Source organism: Nelumbo lutea, chromosome 4 (genome assembly GCF_056320005.1).
Source record: "Nelumbo lutea isolate HS-2025 chromosome 4, American lotus-T2T, whole genome shotgun sequence".
Classification (NCBI taxonomy): Eukaryota; Viridiplantae; Streptophyta; class Magnoliopsida; order Proteales; family Nelumbonaceae; genus Nelumbo; species Nelumbo lutea.
In genome coordinates, this window is record NC_142687.1 from 98304387 (window position 1) to 98322963 (window position 18577).

General features: G+C 38.0%; 2 protein-coding genes across 6 annotated transcripts; both read right to left on the reverse strand.

Moving 5' to 3' along the window:
- Positions 1-4350: 4350 nt before the first annotated feature.
- LOC148862110 (uncharacterized) lies at positions 4351-8547 on the reverse strand. 2 transcript variants are annotated; one of them, XM_088983228.1, is made up of 5 exons: positions 8136-8547; positions 5782-5910; positions 4954-5193; positions 4774-4833; positions 4351-4665 (listed from the first exon to the last, which is right to left on the reverse strand). In XM_088983228.1, exons 1-5 carry the CDS (start codon positions 8244-8246, stop codon positions 4552-4554), a joined length of 654 nt encoding a protein of 217 aa, XP_088839354.1. In that variant the 5' UTR covers positions 8247-8547; the 3' UTR covers positions 4351-4551. The 2 variants fall into 2 exon arrangements, with proteins under 2 accessions (XP_088839354.1, XP_088839355.1); XM_088983229.1 differs by lacking the exon at positions 5782-5910 and having other exon boundaries at positions 8136-8384.
- A 3532-nt stretch (positions 8548-12079) lies between these two features.
- On the reverse strand, positions 12080-18096 carry LOC148862111 (interactor of constitutive active ROPs 4-like). Of its 4 annotated transcripts, none has more exons than XM_088985609.1 (4): positions 17876-18096; positions 17503-17736; positions 16651-16715; positions 12080-13508 (listed from the first exon to the last, which is right to left on the reverse strand). In XM_088985609.1, the coding sequence occupies exons 3-4, from the start codon at positions 16662-16664 to the stop codon at positions 12362-12364; spliced, it is 1161 nt and encodes a 386-aa protein (XP_088841735.1). In that variant the 5' UTR covers positions 16665-16715; positions 17503-17736; positions 17876-18096; the 3' UTR covers positions 12080-12361. The 4 variants fall into 4 exon arrangements, with proteins under 4 accessions (XP_088841735.1, XP_088841734.1, XP_088841736.1 ...); XM_088985608.1 differs by having other exon boundaries at positions 17860-18093; XM_088985610.1 differs by having other exon boundaries at positions 17851-18093.
- Between the last annotated feature and the right edge of the window lie 481 nt (positions 18097-18577).

The following is an 18577-nucleotide window of genomic DNA, read 5'->3' on the forward strand; positions in this document are numbered from 1 at the left end:
ATCACCTAGGTGCTTGCATAGGCGACTAAGTGACAAGACACCCACCTGTTGCCTAGCCTTGCCTTGGCGCCTTGAAAACTATGATTGTGTCAGTTGAATCCATTACAGTTAGGCTCAATTTGGAAAGAGTACAAATACAAATATGTACAGTGCAAATATATACAAAATAATACAAAGTACAAGGTTTTGCACTCTACAAATTTGTATTTGTACTCCTTCCAAACCAAGCCTTATTGATTAGTTTTCATCTCTTCTAAAGTAAATGTTATTTGAGATTTGTTATTTAAATATGGTTTCTGACATGGTTTTCAAAACCAGACCGGAAAAACTGAGAATCGGTCAGGTGACCGGTTTTGGTTTTCCCCAAAACCAGAATTTCTTCAAAAACCGTTGATTTTGGTCAGTAAACTGCTGACCCAGTCTGTTAACTATTCGAACGGTTTTGACCTTTTTTTTTTAATTTTTTGCCAGAATGGGCTGACCGTTTGATTTGAATGATCGGATTGTTCGACCTAGTAACCGGACCCCTGACCGATTTGGTCTCTGTGTTGGTTTTAAAAACCATGATTTCCGAATATTTTACCATCCAGCTCCTAGAGACTAATATAATACAGAGGACTTTGGCAATGCTATTGAGTTCCCAAGGTGAAACTGTTGGACACTCCTGACACTATACAAATGACATGAAAAATTTGTTTCCAATTTTTTCTTTTTGATGGGTAAAATAAATAGCATTTACATCAACATTGTCCATAATGCCCCTCGGAAGGACATCAAACCTGCATTCGATATGATCCTCGAACTTCATTAATTGTGCTAGCCTAGGTGTAGCCCCCTTACTTTTATTAAAAATAAAAATAAAAACTTCATTAATTGTGCTAGCCTATGTGCAGGTCCCACCCAGGATCTATTTACATATCTTAACGAGAGACTGGTTCATCTTAACAAAAAAAAAAAAAGAAGATAATTCCAAGGAATTATGGAATTAAAGTTTTCCTAAGTCTTGGACTATTGGAAGAGAATCTGTAAACAACATCACCAACTCCCAATTTTTCTCCCTGATAAAAAAAAAGCTTTCAAAATAGCTTAGAACTCTGCCTTCATCGTGCTTCCCTGGCTCTGAAACTTAAACCCTGCAATTCCAAAATTTAAAGATAAGAAAAGCATGACACGAGCTTTCAAAGCATGACACTTTGAAAAGGAGTTATAGGAAAACAACAAAGCCGAAGAGGAAAGTGTCCAAATTCTTTCATCAAACTTATCAGGATCAAGGAAAGTTCCTTCAAGGTTTTGGATTAAAGAGAATACATTATCAATTTCTGAATCCCTTAATCCCCTTCTAAAGCCAAATTTTCAATCAAGACCATTGGTTGAGTTTGAAGCGACTAAGAAAGTTCAAATGGGCTCACTCTTGAAACATGATAAAGAATGCAAAGGGGGGTGCAAGTCTTTCAAAGGAGAGTTTCCATACCAGATTTGATCCCAAAATTTGATTAAGTTGCCAGAATTGAGTTCATACCTTACAAGAGGCAAGAAATAAGGTAGAATTGCTTGTATGGCCTTCCAAGGTGAAGCTCTAGTAACCTGTTGTAGTGATCCAGCATCCCACCCATTGTCTAGTAGCCCATGTATCCTCACCACCACCATTGCCCATAGTTTCTCCCCTTCTCTTGGCATTCTCCATAGCCACTTCCCTAGTAGAGATAATTTTTTTTTTTTGGATATTTCCTATCCCAAGGCCCCATACTTTTTATCTCTACTGACTATCTCCTAGCACACCTTGTGATCTCTTTTCTCTTCTCTTGGCTCTCATAAGAAGTCTCTTATTAATTTCTCAATGCTCTTGTTTACTTCCACCAGCATTTTGAAGACTGACATATAGTACACAGGGAGGTTTGCTAGAGTCGACTTTATTAGGGTTATCCGACCTAGGGAAATGTAGCCCTTTTTCCAACAAGCCAGTTTCTTTGTCACCTTTTCTACAACTGGATTCCAAAAGCTTAACTACTTCGGGTTGGCTCCTAAGGGTAAACCTAAATAGCTTAAAGGCCATTGAGAGACATTGCAACCCAAGATTTCAGCACAAACTTCTAACTATCTATCCTCCATGTTTACACCTGCAATGCAACTCTTCTCGAAATTGACTTTTAATTTGGATAACCTTGCAAAGAGCTGCAGTGTTTGCTTTAGGTATCTAACCCACACCACATTGTCCCCTTCACAAAACAATAGGGTATCATCAGAAAATTGTAAATGGGTAATCGATACTCTATCCCTCCCAGCTCTCCAACCTCTTAGCAATTGTTTTGTATCAGCTTTTGTTACTAATCTACTCAAGACATCTACAATGAAGGTGAAAAGAATGGGAGAAAGGGGGTCTCCTTGTTTAATACCACACTTTGCTTCGAAAAAATCCATCACTGATCCATTGACTCCTCACTGTTTATAGTTGGCCTTACTCAGATCTTCATCCAAATGAACAACGCCACCTTCAGAGTTCAGGCTGTATTTGGTTTGACAAAAGATAAGATAAACAGAAAGCTGTGGCTCCCTCAGTCCTCAACCTTCTGTTTTTTATCAAAACAGAAGGCCGAAGGTCGCATTGTTCATTTGCATAAAGATCTGAGTAATATAATGCAACTATAACCCAGTGAGAAGTGCAACTTGTTCCTGTATAGAATGCAAGTCGGTTTTACAGTAGGCACAATGGATGTGATTCTGATACATAGAGATACAAATATAGCCTCAAAGAATTTCCCGGTGCTAGATAATAAAAAGTGTTTCACCTGCTTCTCTATCCAACTAAAACATGACAGTTTGATCTGAGCCTGGACCTAAATTTGCTGTAAGCCAAATTGCAAAATTTACAGCGAATTTAAATTTTAGAGGCTTTGTCATGGTCGCTTTGAGAGCAATAGCTCGGCTGCCATTTTCTTAAAGAATCAGCCTCACCCTCTCTCAGTCAATCACCGGTTATGTGGTTGGGTCGTTGTCTTGAATTGGTACTTATCATTATGCGACTGTTGTTCACTTCATAGCCATTCTATAACTATTCTCCTCGACGTCCTTCCAAGTTTCTGTCTCACTGCATGCTACTCCACTGCTTGGATTGTATCCTTTTCTCTTTGAGTGCAACCGTTGGCTCTTATCACTGTTCAATGATACAACTAGAAAGCTATTTGTGTCGAGTTTCTAAATCACCTTACATTTCACTTTCCCAATGATCTCATTCTCGTCCCACTCACTAGCCACTCTCTCTTTACATCAGGTTCACGGTACGGTACAGGGCGTTTTTGTATATGTATCCATTTCCACAATGACCACTGCATGGCATGGCTGGAATGGTGGAATGGGGTTGGTAGTTGGTACTACCCATCCATTCCACGTATGCTGGTTGGTATCGTTCATAATCATATTGCATGAAATCCAACTTGTATCGGTTGATAGACTGATACAGGCCAGGACGGACCACGTGAAGATTAGGGGTGTCAATCAGTCAATGGGTTGGATCTCGTCTGAATCAAAATAAATTTGAACCGATTGGATGGTCCAATAAGACATTAAATTGGACCAGTCCAAATTTAATGGTCCATAGTATTTATTGGGTTGGATTGAGCTTGGTCCATCTGTAATGAACCAATATCTGGTCCTTTAATAGAAAATAAAAGTAGGGGAGGGATGCCAATAGACCGGGTTTGAGTTGGACTCAATCTGAAATAAAACCAGTTTGAACAGATTAACATTCCAATAAGACATTGAATTGGACCATTCCAGATTTAATTGTCCAAAGCATTTCTAAGATTGGATTCGACCTGGTCCATCTGTAATGAACCAATATCTGGTCCTTTAATAGAAGATAAAAGTAGGGGAGGGGTGCCAATAGACCGGGTTTGAGTTGGACTCAATCTGAATTAAAACCAGTTTGAACAGATTAACATTCCAATAAGACATTGAATTGGACCACTCCAGATTTAATTGTCCAAAGCATTTCTAGGATTGGATTCGACCTGGTCCATCTGTAATGGATTCATATTGGACCAGATCGGGTTGGACCAATATCCAGTCCATCGACAGCCCTTATGTTTTCTGCTTTTCATACTTTTCCAGATTTTTTTCTTTTATTTCCAAGCCTTCCATTTTCATCTTAAATGCCTAAGAGTTTCCACCCACAAAAACAAAAACAAAAAAAAAAAAAACTTGAAACCTTGTATCAAAAAAGGGAAGAAACTCATTGGAATCAAGAACGAGAGGAAGAATGCATATTTTTCATTTAATTCTTCAATAATAAATTTATATATTTCAGTTTTGCATATGCAATGATATATTAATTTGTTATCGGATCAAATGATGTTTTGGCCAGTGCTAGTAGATCCATTGATTCTTCCAAAAAGTCGGGGATATCCAAAATTCATGAACATGACAGAAAAAAAAAGCTCTGCTAAGACTAGAAAATAACACAAGCGATCACCAATAGAAACCCGCAAAGACAAAATATAACTAGGAATCTGTTCTTCTATTTCCAGGTTGCCACACTATTTTACCATTTAAGGTTTAACTCAAGGGTGGGTACCCCTTCATTGGGTCAGCTACTTTCCCAGATCTAGCATCAGTCCAAGCTTTTGCAATCGTTCTCTTCATTTCATCATCTCCCTCCTCGTACATGTTCTGCCAAATGAACACCAAACCATTACCTAAGCTCAGAAAAATACCCAAGACTTCACCATCATTAAACACCACCAACATAGACAAGTAAAGAGCGAAAAGGAGATTCACCTTCATTAAGTCCATTATTCCTGCCATTGGATCACGATCTTTGTCCATATTTGGCTTCAGCTGCAGAAAACACAAGATAAAACGATAATTACTTATATCAGAGATGCATCGACAGAAAATATTGGTAGGCCCTGAATAGCAAAAATAGAACAGGTTACAGGAAAAATGAGCAGTACATACTTTATCTTCCTTGAAGTGCAAATCCAACCAGTTGCCTTCTGAGGCTTTGACCAGTGTGATAATAACCCTTGTGGGCTTGACAACCACCTTTGATTTTTCTGGAACAATCTCTTTGTTCAATTTTGGTATGGCACATCGGTAATTCTTCCCTTGTACATCATGGAATTTTATATCTAAAGACATCGGCTTGAACACAGTCTCCACCTTCTCTTGCTCAACTCCCTCTAAAGAGGCATATATCTGAAGATAGAGTTGAAAATTTACCATCAAACAAACCTCAACCTCTAGATTACAAGATGACAACAAGATATAAAAATCTATGCATTGCATGTCTAAATCAGATAATGATAAACAAAGGGGCAAAAGGAAGGAAAGGCTACGCAAAACACAGCAGGAAAAAAACTCCTCTTGCATCTAACTTCTAAACTTCAATCCAAAACCTTAGCATACGCATTTGATAAGGCATATTAACTATTAAGACTGACTCAAACATGACAAATTACCATATTATACATAACTTGCAACAAAAGCAAATATTCAATCAAGTATTGGGAGGACAATAATTAATATAGGGTACCTAAGGATGTACAAAGCCACTGAACCACGAAAAAGAGCAATTTCAATGGCAATCAGAAGTTGTGAATTCAATTGGCAGGTACAAGCTCAATTTTCAATGCCATAATGCAACAAAATACAACACCCAATCAAATATAAGAAATCCCCTTACCCCACCTAAAAAAAAGCAAATCTAAAATACTACTCCCCTTTGGCAAGTATAACATGAAAGTGGTTCATGTTCTCTGTTTACATGGAATCCGATTCCCATACTTTGATTTTATTACTGTCTTGATCCCAGCTGAATGAGCTAAGTGTAACATAGTTCACTGCAGGGGTTGCTGGCACCTTCACTGGAGCTGGAGTCTGTGTGATAGCTGGTGACACGGCATCTTTTGATGACTGTGGAGAATAAATCAAAGTCAGCTTATGAAAGAAAATACGTCTTCAATAAATGGAAAATATGATACGCTGACAAAAAAAAAAATTGGAAAATATGATAGTAAAGGTTAGAGTCTACTTGACTCAAAAGCTTGAAATCAGATGCAGGCTTCTTGGTTGTTGGTTGTCGCAATGATTTATTCTTCATTCAAGAGAAAACAGGACCATAGTTCATGCTCAAATGTGTAATCAAAGCACAATTTTCTGTATTAGCTATCCACATGAATATACGTACAGATCTCTCAAGGCCAACAACAACAAATAAAACTAAAATCACTGTTGCATAGACTCTCCTGAAAGGGTCAGTGTGTCTGTGTCAAATACATCAGGGTCTGACACTTCACAGATTTTTAGGACACTTCTATGTAACATTTCCTTTCTATCTCCTGGTTTATTGACATAAATGAACAGCTTGTGTACAAGATGAATGGCGCATTGTGTATCAAGTGTTACACTGTTACTTGGTAAAAAAGACAACATTTTGGACCCATTTTTGCAGGTATATAATGTTAAAATAAAAAAAGGACTATTCTCGTAGTATTTACTATTAATAAAAAAATTAATAGTATATACTTTTTTTGATAAAGTATTTTAATAGTATATACTTTTACATAGACATGTCCACAAGTCCATGTTTTCTCATCTTGCCAACTCAGACTCTTGAAACGTGTCACAGATTCCAACTCCCACATCCATGTCAACACAACACTGATTAAAATACATTCCAGAAAACAATAAAACCAGAAGGGGGGAATGATTTAGAAACACTCTACAATTTAGATTGATCATTTCCAACCTGGATGTACACATCATTTCAGTGGTTGGTGATTTCAACTTATGGTTTTATAGTCTTTAGCAAATAAATAAAACAAAAAAAGAAGAAAGAAGTGTGTGTGTGTGTGTGTGTGTGTGTGTGTGTGTGTGTGAGGCTGAGAGAGAGAGAGAGAAAGAGGTTTTGGCATGAAACTAGGAGCTCAATATTTTATTATTGTTTCAGACACTTAAGTGCCATTAGGTACCACATGGGACAAAGGAAGCAGGATCACCTTTCTTCCAAACACCTCCCATGTGCCAAACCTGATGCAAAATTCGTTCCCATTTCAAGTTGAATATTCTCTACAAAATATGTTTTTGAACATTAAAGTTAAATCACCCATGTGAAGCAACTTGAAACAGTAACACTCCAATTAAGCTCCAAATATACACAAACATTTACTGGATAACTCATATATTGCATTATCTGACATTCTGAATCCTGGTAGAGTATGAATCTTCATTATCAATATGGTGGTTTATAAACCCAATAACTAATTCATTGCCTTCGGACAATTTGTTTTAACATTCGCACAAGAATTCAACTCTAAAGCTTTTCAATCTTACATTCATTTTGCATCCCTTCAGTCTCATGTGCTTCACACTGAAACTAATTGCATACATAAGAAGACACAATGTTGAAGTTGAACTACAGAGTTGAACCGTGAATGTTGGGGGTGTGCTTCTAAAAAAAAACTTGAGGTGTGTCCCTAATTTATTTTGATACTCAAACAGTAGAATTGGTATCAAAAAGGTAGATAGAAGATTTAACTACAGAGTTGAAAGTCACTCAAGAATTAATACATAATTGGGAACAAGTCTTCATTTCTCAAAATCCAGACCAAAAGAATAAGAATATCCCATACAACATGCTGATTCCAATACTAACAACAACAACAACAACAACAACAATAAAAAGATGAAAAGAATCCCATAATTGAGTCTATATATTAAGTCACCAAACAAGTTATCTCATGTACCCAAAAAAAATCATACAGTTGTTCTTACCCCACTCACCCACCCAATCTCCCATTCCCGTTACTATAGAGGTTTTTGCATAGGGAATGAACTGTAAACAGTAATATCTTCTGGTCCATATCGGTTGATTTAACGAACCATCAATCCAATAAAGACCCAATTCCTCTTAACCAGGATCAACCATCCACCTAATCGAATAACCTCTCAATCCTCGATTTCAAAATCCATTTGCAGGGAACCTCTAACTAGAACAAACATATCCCACCACAAAGAAAACTTACCCATTAATGAGTTAGCGGTTAAAACCCATCAATAAACAAGAAATCCCAGATGCAACTAACCACACAGAAAGCTACTGAAGGCAGAGCAATCCAAGGGAAAGGAAAAGAGAAGACCTTCTCTAACTTGCGAATCTCGGAGGAGAGGAGGGAGACAATCCGGGGCCTTTTCGCAATGTTCTGAAGGTGGCGAAGTTCAGCCAAATCTAGCTCCAATTCTTCCGCCATTGCCAATGTTTCTTCACCTTCCTCTGCTACAATTTACGCAAAGAGAGAAGCGCTGCGTTGCGCTGTGAGCAGAAGGCCAACAATGTTGTGGGACGAGATGAGATGGTTCTGGTTTTAATGGGAAGGTTCTAGAGAGTGAGAAACTGAACCGTTTGAATGGGCTTTTTCAGAAAATCGTTTGAATGGGCCCACAACAATGTTCCAGAACTGCTTTGTTGTTGTAAGATGGATTGCTTGAGTATAGGGTTTTCTTCATTCATGGCTTTAACCTTTTCCAAGAAAATAAAAAAGTAACCAAGATGGGTCACTTTGGTCTCTTCCACTTTAATTTTACCACCTGGAAAGATGATGATGTGGCTAATGTTACACATGTATGGGATCCAATTGTAAGAAGCTAATGTGGAGTCTCATGATTGGCTCAGTATTAATAATCTTTAAAGTTGCCACCTCAGAATTCTTAGTTCTAAATTCTGAACATGGATTGATGCCAAATTTTCGAACAAAATGCGATTTATAGGGAGACTACTAATAGACTATGGGGGCTGTAATTTCAGTTTGCTTATCTCGCCAACTATCAAAAGATTGATTTTTTTATATGTTGTTCCTTTGTACTCCTCAAATTACCTCCCATAGCTCTACATTTGGACTCCCTTGCAATATTGCCTGCTGTTATAATGATTTTCAAATCATGTATTTATTCTATAGTGTATTCCCTTAGAGTCCAACATTATTGTATTAGTGTATTTATTATTGAATAAAAACAATTTACGTATGTGCCATTGGGTGTGTTTCTTTGTTTTAGCCCTGATTTACATTCTTGATTATGATAATTTACCTAAGACTCTCATGATCGCTATGTAGTGTTAATGTTTCCAATCGTTAGTTTTTCTTTTCTTTTTTTTTTCTCCAATTTCGATTTAGAGGGGCCGGTTTAAAGTCCGTTCACCCCCTGAATCGATCAAAACCCTGATACACTCTTTATAGAAGCGTATCGGGAAACTCCCGTTATGATACGTGTCGACTGATCGATATTTTGAATCTTTGTTGTGAGGATTAAATCCAAACTCCAAGTTATACGTAGTGTTCCATGTCTCATTGTTAAAACCATGCATCTCCCAATTCCACTGCTGTTAGTCCAAGTCTTCCCAGTTCTCTAAGACTTCACCAAGCTCCAATAGTAGTTTCCCGGTATGAACCTTGAGTAGGGTGTCCACTGTCCGATTTGGAGAAGATCACGGGCTAAATGAATAAATTACAGTTTGAGAAATTCTCAAACCAAATCGAACCATATACTAAAGCCAAACCATACCAAACTGTAATAGTTCGGTTTATAACATGGTTTGGGCCATTTTATTGGCTTAGCCCAATTAGAAAGCCCAAGTAACATGCATACCTACACAAATAACAAATATAATTTAAAAATCAAATTGAAATGTTAAAAAGTGTCACTTAAAACTATTATCTAAATTACATTCACACTTTCTCAAACATAAACAACTCCTTATGCATTAAATTGTAACTTAGAACTCGAAACAAACAACAATAATGTATAAAATGTTGAATGAATATATACATACGTAGATATGTTTGAATATTAATAATATATTATTTAATAATTTGATTTAATAATTAAAGTTGGATTAACTACACAAATATGGCCAATCAGTCCAAATTGATTTGGGTTTGGATGGGGTCCAATCCAAAACCAGTCCATGGGCACCCCCACAACCTAGGTAAAGGTGGAATTCGATCCCAAGTCTCTCCACTATAACAAACAGGCGACCTTACACTATCTTTTTGGGTAAATTGCTAAAACCTCCCCTAATGTTTTTAATTATTACTAAAACTTCCCTTAAAGTTGGATTATTGCAATCACCTCCCATGATTTTTTTGATACAATTGCAAGATTCCTGTTAGAGTCCTCAAATAAGAGGCACAAAAATGGCCAAAATATGCAGTTACTTTTGACCAAAATGTTTATTTTCCAAATTTTCTTTTCATATCAATTCTCACCCCAAGTCCTTCCAATCTTTTATCCAAAATGATTTATTTATGTTTTTTTTTTTTTAATTTTCCCTTCAAATCTATCGTTCAAACTTCAAAGGTAAAGCTGTAACTTTAAACTCTCTTTTTTTATTGTTCATAAAATTCGCATTGTTTTTTTATCTATAGAAACCAGCCTCAATATAACTACATGTGTATTTTGGACATTTTCATATTTCTTATTAGAGAATTTTAACTAAAGGGATCTACTTCTAACTAAACTAAACAAAGGGCTAACTCGTTGGTTTATTAACTGGTTTGTTCCAGTGACCAAATCCCACAACCATCACTTTGAAGAAGAAGAGTTCTAGGGAAACCATTAATGGTGCATGGCACCGAATACCAAAAAAAAAAAAAACTTCTGTCTTATAAAAAATCAGGGGAGGTAATTTCATGGGAAGGCATGTTCGTTGGTGCGTGGCACTGAAGGCTTCAACTTCAGTAAGTTACCTTTCTTTTTGTAATATCATGACATATTGTTGGATTGAGTCGATGATATGGAATCCTATAAAAAATACCATCAACAAATGTTGGTCCCAGATATCAGGGGTCTCTATAAAAATACCATTAACGAATGTTGGTCCAAGATATCAGGGGGTCTCTGATTTCACCTCAAATCAAAAGACAATTGGGGGATCTGCGATCTGTTTGAGAATTTACCATAACACCATGAAAATGTTGATGGTCTCCATGAACCATGATATCTGTTTGGGTTATGGTTGAGTTGGTTTCGAATGTCATGTATCGCCTCCATGGTTGCTTAATCACCTCAGCCATGTTACCTTTTTGGTCTACTTCATTTCTTTGGCTACATCGATACCACATCATGTGGATAAGTGCGACTAAGACAAGAGAGTAGATGGGAGCAATTTCGCTGAGGATTAGGTCTTATTCCGAAGACCTCAGCATTTAACATCATCCCAACAACTTCAGAAACCTCATCCGACCAGAATACGGGTCATTGGCTATAAAAAAGTACCCCCCACTCAAGGTAAAGAATTCAACTCTTAACTTTCATACTGTTACTCTACTCGGACTAACACTATTCTCTAAATGCTCGGCCCGATCACCCACCTTCATCAACTAAGTTGAATGTTAGAGTATCTACCCCGGGATAACTCCTTGGGCCTCCGGGATAACTCATTGGGCCTCTGACTGCTTTCTTTCTTGCGGATCTTCAAACAAGGCTTTTCCCTACCACCTCAACTCTACCCAATTGACATCAGTTCAATAACTACCTTGGATCGAGAGCATCAGATATCAAATCGACGAATCCTATCCAAAATAAAAATAAATTATTTACCGTCCCATCGAATCCAGTTGGTTTTATACCTTTATCAAAAAATAAAAATAAAAAAAAATCCAGCCCAATTGGGTGTAATTGATGCCCGAATTCAATGCTATCGGATTGAATCCAAATCTATTGACAACCGTAATCTAATTCTCTGAAGCTGTAACATTGCAGTATTGCACCCCATGCTTGCTAAGAGTAAGAAATGATGTTTCACAGCATATGTACAACAGTATCAGGTGGCAACACTACAAAACTGGGTGCAACATTTTACAGTGGAAAGTGAAATCTGCAGTACTAGTACAGAACAGAAGACATGCTTTTCTGTACCATAGAATTCGCAAGCTAAACTTCTCCTTTTCCTAGTTTAAAACGATGGGTTTTTGGAGACCGGGTTGGGTCTGAAATGCAAAACAAAATTGGAAAGAAAAACGACCAAAGTTCTTAAAATCATGTATTAGGTAGTAGAGCTCAGCAACACCATCAAAAGCTTCAAATCTGGAGGTAAGACTGCTACATGGTTAAGATCATCTGTTAGTAAAAGGTGGCTATCAATTACACCCAGATGGATTAGTCATAGTTGAATCACAAGAAACAATTTGATCAATAATAACAAGAAAATATCGATTATCACACCTAGCTAGATGATAAAGCAGCACACAGAATCTGCCCATATGCGAAACCGTAAGCAACTATTTCGCAATTAAGACACAAATAGTAAGCTTAAAGCACCAAGCACAGACTCGGTGCAGAAAGAGAGAGAGAGGGGCTCGGGTATGATCTATTTCTGCCCTTTCTTCTTCCACAAGTCTCCAAACATCCGGATCCCGGAACCCTTCCTCTTCCCACTTCCAAATCCATCATCTAAATCATCTCCCAGCATTGGAGACCCCACAAATCCAGTGTACCCACCAGCCGTTTCAAACCCACCATCGCCGAGATGCTTTTCCATCGAGCCATACCTCCCTGCTACCCTCCCATTCATCTCCACTCCACCGGCTAGCACAGCTGCACCTGCATCTGCTGCTTTCCTCCATTGCTCAGTCTGCACCCTCAGCTTCTTCATCTCTGTCTCTAATGCTGCTTTTGCTCCCTCCTCCATCTCTAATTGCTGGTTCAGTCGAGCCACATTCGCCTTACTCTGTTCCAGGTCCTCTCCCATTTTAGCCAGCTTCAGAGCAGTTTCTTCCTCCATAACTAGAAATGCAGCTGACTCCACTGCTGCCTCCTTTACTTTCCTTTTCAAAAGCTCGTTCTCATCCCGAACCACCTCCAATTGCTTCTCCTTCTCAGCCAATTTCTCTTTGAGCAACATGATCTCTGAACTCACCAAGCCCCAGTCATCCGATGGTGGTTTCACCGGCTCTAACACTAGTGTTGCTTCAGTTTCAGCAATGTGACACCCAACTTCAGCTTCACCGGCTTCATTCTCTTCTTGCTCGGTCATGTTCGTAAGCTCGCTCTTGGGTTCAGAGGGGATATTATCCAGTGGAACTTCGAAAACATCAGTTTCTGACCAACTCTCTTCTGGATTGCTGAAGCTAGTTTCCCCATTGGAATTATGGATTTCCTCTAGAGGAAGCGGCTTTTCTACTTCTTTAGTGGTCTCCTCGGCGACTGGCTCCCTGGCCGCCTTCTCCAGCTCTTCTTGAGCTTCTCTCTTGGCAGCTTCTGCAGAAGCCAACTGCTCTTTTAGTTTCTTCAGCTCTTCTTGGGCCTGACCCAATTGAGATTCCAGGTCGGTAATGCGGGTGCCAAGCTTTTTTTGATGCAACGGATCGGATTGAGTTCCTCGTGGAGATCGACGCTCACCCGCCTTTGGACTTCGATCAATAGTGGGTCGATTGTGAAGCGGATCAGCCTCATGACCAGACGTCCTGAGATGTACTGGAGCACGAGTGGCTTTCCTCTGAGGCAATTCTGACCCTCTGTTCTTCCAACAGAAAAGTTAACCAAAAAAAAAAAAGTGGACACAAAAATTAATGGCATTTAGATGATGATATTAAAACTTCATTATTCTAAATTTCGATTCAAACTAACAAGTTTTGATTCATAATATAAGAAAATTTACTTTTGACATCAGACCGGAACCAATCCACATCCCACCCTGAATGAGATTTAAAACCAATTCAGAAAGCTAAAGAATTCAATATTCTCAGTTCTCACTAGAACTGTGACTAGGGCCACACTGAACTGAGGCTCAACAGATCTACAGATCTTGGCCTCCATAGGATGTAGGACTATAGTAGCATTTCAACAACAATGGTCCAAAAGTACGTGGTCCTATCATGGACATCAAAAGCCATCCGTCCTGCCCAGTGCCCAACTTCCACGTAAAGTAAAAGGTGGAGTGAGGTGGCCATTGCTTGGAAGTGCTTTTGCTTCTCATCAAGATGAAAAGAGGGAATTATAACCAAATTAAATTGGCTGCATCTACATAGAATTTTCTTAGGTTGTGGTTGGTATAGTTGCTGCTTTTACCAGAATCATTTGGCCTTTTTATTGTCCACTCCACCTCAGAATTCATTTATTACCCAAGTGTATTTATCTATCCCCCCTAAACATCATCCCCGTGAATTGATAATCTTTCCCCAATCTTTCTCCCTTTGACGCTCACCCAAACTGTGCGATCGCATTATAAATTTTGAGGTGGACTGAACTCAAATTACTCCTGCATATTTTTTATAAAATAGGCCACTGTTTACATTAGTATTAAATGCCGGTATAATTACTTCTTCATGAAACACAAAATTTGATATTTTTATTATAAATGCCAATAACAATATAATGCATACATTTTTTTAGTGGGAATGATTATCTGAGGTTATATGACAAGATAATTTCTAAAAAATTTTTGTATTGATAAACCCCAAATACTTCTAGTAAAAACAATAATGATACCAAACACAACCTAAGGTGGTGGTCTTCGAATGGATGTTTTTAAATGGTAGTTTTCGCATGAAAACAGGCTCATCAGGCTCTGTATATTTAATTGGTTATTATCATTTTCATAATTCGAAGATAGTGGCTATACATTTTCATTTTAAAAGTAGGCCATGCTGATATTTTTTGCTGCATTTTTTTTTATAATACCAAGTCAGCAAAAGGTAGGCAAAATAAATAGAAAGCAGACTTCATTGAGATGACAACATATTTGCAAATTTTTTAAACTTAAACTTCTTTTTCTTATTTTCTAACACAAGGAATATCCGACCTGACAATTTACAAAATTTAAAATAAAATACTATAATATGAAGTGGGTTTTTACATCACAACCACCATTACACAAAATTACTACAATTGTACTAAAGAGAAGCTCATGTTACTTTCTCCCTTTTATCTTTAATAATTAAAAAAAAAGGCATGCATATCTTCTTCTTTTTTTTCTTCATACTTAATTTTTCTGATTTTTTCTTTTATCCTTCTTTGTAGCATGTAACAATCGCAAGAGTCCCCTTCTCTTCTGACCTATTTCAATTCTACGAGCTCTTACTTTTTCTTCCACTCTGTTTCTCCTTGAAAATTCTCTCTTATTTTCTTCTCTCCAGAATGTAGTCTCTCATTACTCATGAAATTATTATGCATCCATGCAGATGACGAGTTCTCATGTAGCACTAGAATTAACAAAAGGAATTAAAGAAAGAACCTATCTCCAACCAGCTTGTCCATCATTTCAAGAGAAGAATATTTGATCCTATAAGACAGCATTCATGGACCCTATGTTGTGGGTCAACTGAACTCCCATGGAGAGAAAACCTAGTTTTTTTTCTTTTTTTTTTGGTTGGGGATACCAAATGCCATAAGTCCAGGGCTTCATATCTTGGTATTCACTATTTTATCTTTCCCTGATGTATAATATCTGAAAACAAGTTAATTACCATCTCTCTACCAACTGATGGTGGATCAATTAATGGGATTTCTGACTCGTTGTACCATCTCAAATGAGATCACTGTTCAAAATGAAAATAGACGAATAAGCACTGCTTTTAGATTGTGAAAAACAGTGAAGCACATTAACAACTTCTTTTGAAGGAATTGTGCACCTAAAGTTCTTGGTTCTCGTAATTTTTCATGGGTGTAAAAATTTTTGCCTCAGTAGCCATTAGTTCTTTGCTCAGGTAGAGACACTCAAAATTTTAGAACATATTAATAGACAAGGCCCTTCTCTTGTGCAGGGAAAGAAGGAGGCCTCTAAAGAGTCAAATCCTTACCAATTTCAAATTTAAAATGGGAGACCAAAGGGGGCAATACTAATAAACAAGTTTTTTTTTTGGTAGAACTAATAAACAAGTTTAGGGATGCAAACAATGCCCCCCCCATCCAAATTCGAATTCAAATCTTACTCAATTATAGCAATCCCAAAGCAATCTGATTGAATATGGATCCTCCCCAGTTCAATTCCATATGATCCATAATAAAATACAAATATATGTATGTTTATACTTACATAAAAAAAAATTATTAGTAACGATTGGTTTTTAAAAAATACCTGAAGTCTCATGGAAATTCTTTTCAAATCAATTTATTAATGATATATATTAGCAAAAACATTTTTAAATCATTGAAAGATTTGTTGCTTTGTATTTTAATGGATAAAATAATTAAATAATAAAATATTGGAGGGTATGGTATAACTTTTAACTTTATAGCTTATTCTGTTTTTGGGAAATAAAAAAAAAATATTCACTTTTCAACAAAAATGAAAAAAAAATAGCATATTTAGTAAAAGACAAAGCTTCGGTCACTTCATCTGTTATCGAACGGCCCCAAACTCCCAAAGTCTAATTAATCCTCGAGATGGGTGAATCCCTAGATGCGATCTTCATATGCCCACTACTACTTTTAAGCAAAATCAATCACAACCATCTAAGATTTTGGCGAGGAAGTTGTTTGAGATTTTGATTGACTGAAACAAGTCTATCTAGCTACAGGAATTTGGAAATGGGATATGAAGTGAATCACTGATAAAAGAAGAAAGAGGTTACTGACCTCGGAGAAAGAAAGCAATAAAAAATAGAAATTTCAATTTTCAAATCGGTTGGAGATGAGCTTTCTATTCTAAAATCTTACCTCGACCTCGGCATGTTGAACAAGTTGCAGAAGGAGAAGCGACAAGTAGGTCAAGTCCCCGTCCTCTGCAAAAACCGAAGAAGGCAGATATGCAGATATCCGTTAAAATAATGTTTCACATTTAACAGTAATTTAAAATGAAGAAAAAATAAAGGAGTAGTATGGGAATATTCTGAGGAGTTAAGGGGAACACGTTCCGTTTTGGGACCTTCGAACCGTTGGATGAGATTTTGAATTCGTTAGCGTGAAATTTGAGGAGAATCCAACGGTGGAGAGGCAGGGAGGGACGTACACCTGCAGTCTCTGACTAAGAAGCAGATAAAGCTCTTAGTTCTGAGCTCTTCCCTTCTTTTATCCTCAAAAGACGGACATGATTCCGTAACAGAGAGAGAAAGAGAGAGAGAGAGAGAGATTCATAATTTCGGATAAGGAAGAGAGGAGGAATCTCCGATTTACTGGCCGACGGTCGGAGTTTCTCGGAGCTCACACGACGACAGTAAGAGAGAATGCCACCATAAAACTGTGTTCCTTTTTTTCTCCTTTTCATTGTACTTTGGAGCTCTAGAATCCTGTAATTGAAACACAAACCAGCACAGAAGAGGGAGAGAAGTTGAATGCAGTTGCTCCTCAGCTCAGATCTTGAAGCATTACCAGGAGATCATCAGATCTAAAACTAGACAAACACAGACTCTCTCTCTCTCACACACATTGACCGGACGGAACAAGACTCAAAACGAAAATTAGCCAGGCGAAAGAGAAAAAACAATCAACAATAATTTTCAACAGAACAACATTCTCTAACAAGACAGCGAGGGAAAACCAGATTCAACAACAAGCGAGAGAAATTGATACCTAGAGGCGAGATGAGATCGGCGCTTGGTCGTCGAGGGAAAAGAAGGCAGGCAGGCAGGCCTTCAATCACCTTCTCCTCCTATAGTATCCCGGATTCTCAGAGAACATCCATGAAAAACGAGGACAAAGATGAAAATTTACAGAGCTGGGCGTGGAGAGATATTTATAGTTGACAATCTGACAGACAGCAACGTTCTTTTCCTTTCAAAACAAAACCCCAGAAGGCGGTAAAATCTGTAATTCACAGACACAGACAGAGAAAGAGTTAGAGAGAGAGAGAACGAAGTTTTGAATTAAAGTTAATAGAGTGAGAGTGAGTGGATATAAGAAGCAGGAAGGAAGAAGCACAAGAACTACAGGACAAAAGAAGAACTTTGAAGCTCGAAGACACAATCGAACTGCGAATCCTCCTACGCTTCTCGAAAATCCAACCTGTGCGCTGATTGAGCAGAATCTTGGTTGGTTGCAGGAAGCATCTGAACCATTTGATACAGCTCAAAGCTCGACTGTTGCACCACGCTGTTCCTTCACCTCTCGGCTCTCGCCCACTAGACTAGACTACTAGTACTAGTCGCTACAAAACAAGACAACGCTGATCCAGTGGGGTAATGGAGCACCCAAATACTCGTTTTGGGACGTCAGATTTTGACTTTGGGGGGTCCCTAAAATATATTAATTGGTGGATCGTGGGTCCTACTTTCCAGCTCTGCTTCTCACCTTTTGTTTGCATTGCCCCCAACTAGGGGAAAGCGAGCAGAGCAGGGGTGACTGGTGACTAGTGAGCACTGGGGTTGCTTCCTTTTGATGTCCGTGTCCCCACTCGGCCACTCCCCATCAACCCAACGCATTCGGCACGTGGTTAGTTTTAAAGTTTTCTGATCAATCCTAATCCTAGTCGTCCATCCCTTCGTCGACAAAGTGGGCCCATCTTAATTCTGAATTTCTAATTAATAGGGATGTCAAATGACAATGTCCATGAATCGGGTCAAATGGTAAACCCGGATTGATCCAACATATCGGAACGGGTTTTTTCAAATATAGATCGGGTTAGAGTTTTGATCCTTTAAGCTAAATC

Excerpts from the sequence above, each read along its gene's own strand:
- LOC148862110 (XM_088983228.1), bottom strand. The coding sequence starts at position 8,246 with ATGGCGGAAGAATTGGAGCTAGATTTGGCTGAACTTCGCCACCTTCAG. Across the intron at positions 5,194-5,781 it reads AAGACAGTAATAAAATCAAA|ATATATGCCTCTTTAGAGGG; the intron begins GTATGGGAATCG and ends CTCTATCTTCAG. Across the intron at positions 4,666-4,773 it reads GAATAATGGACTTAATGAAG|AACATGTACGAGGAGGGAGA; the intron begins GTGAATCTCCTT and ends TTCATTTGGCAG.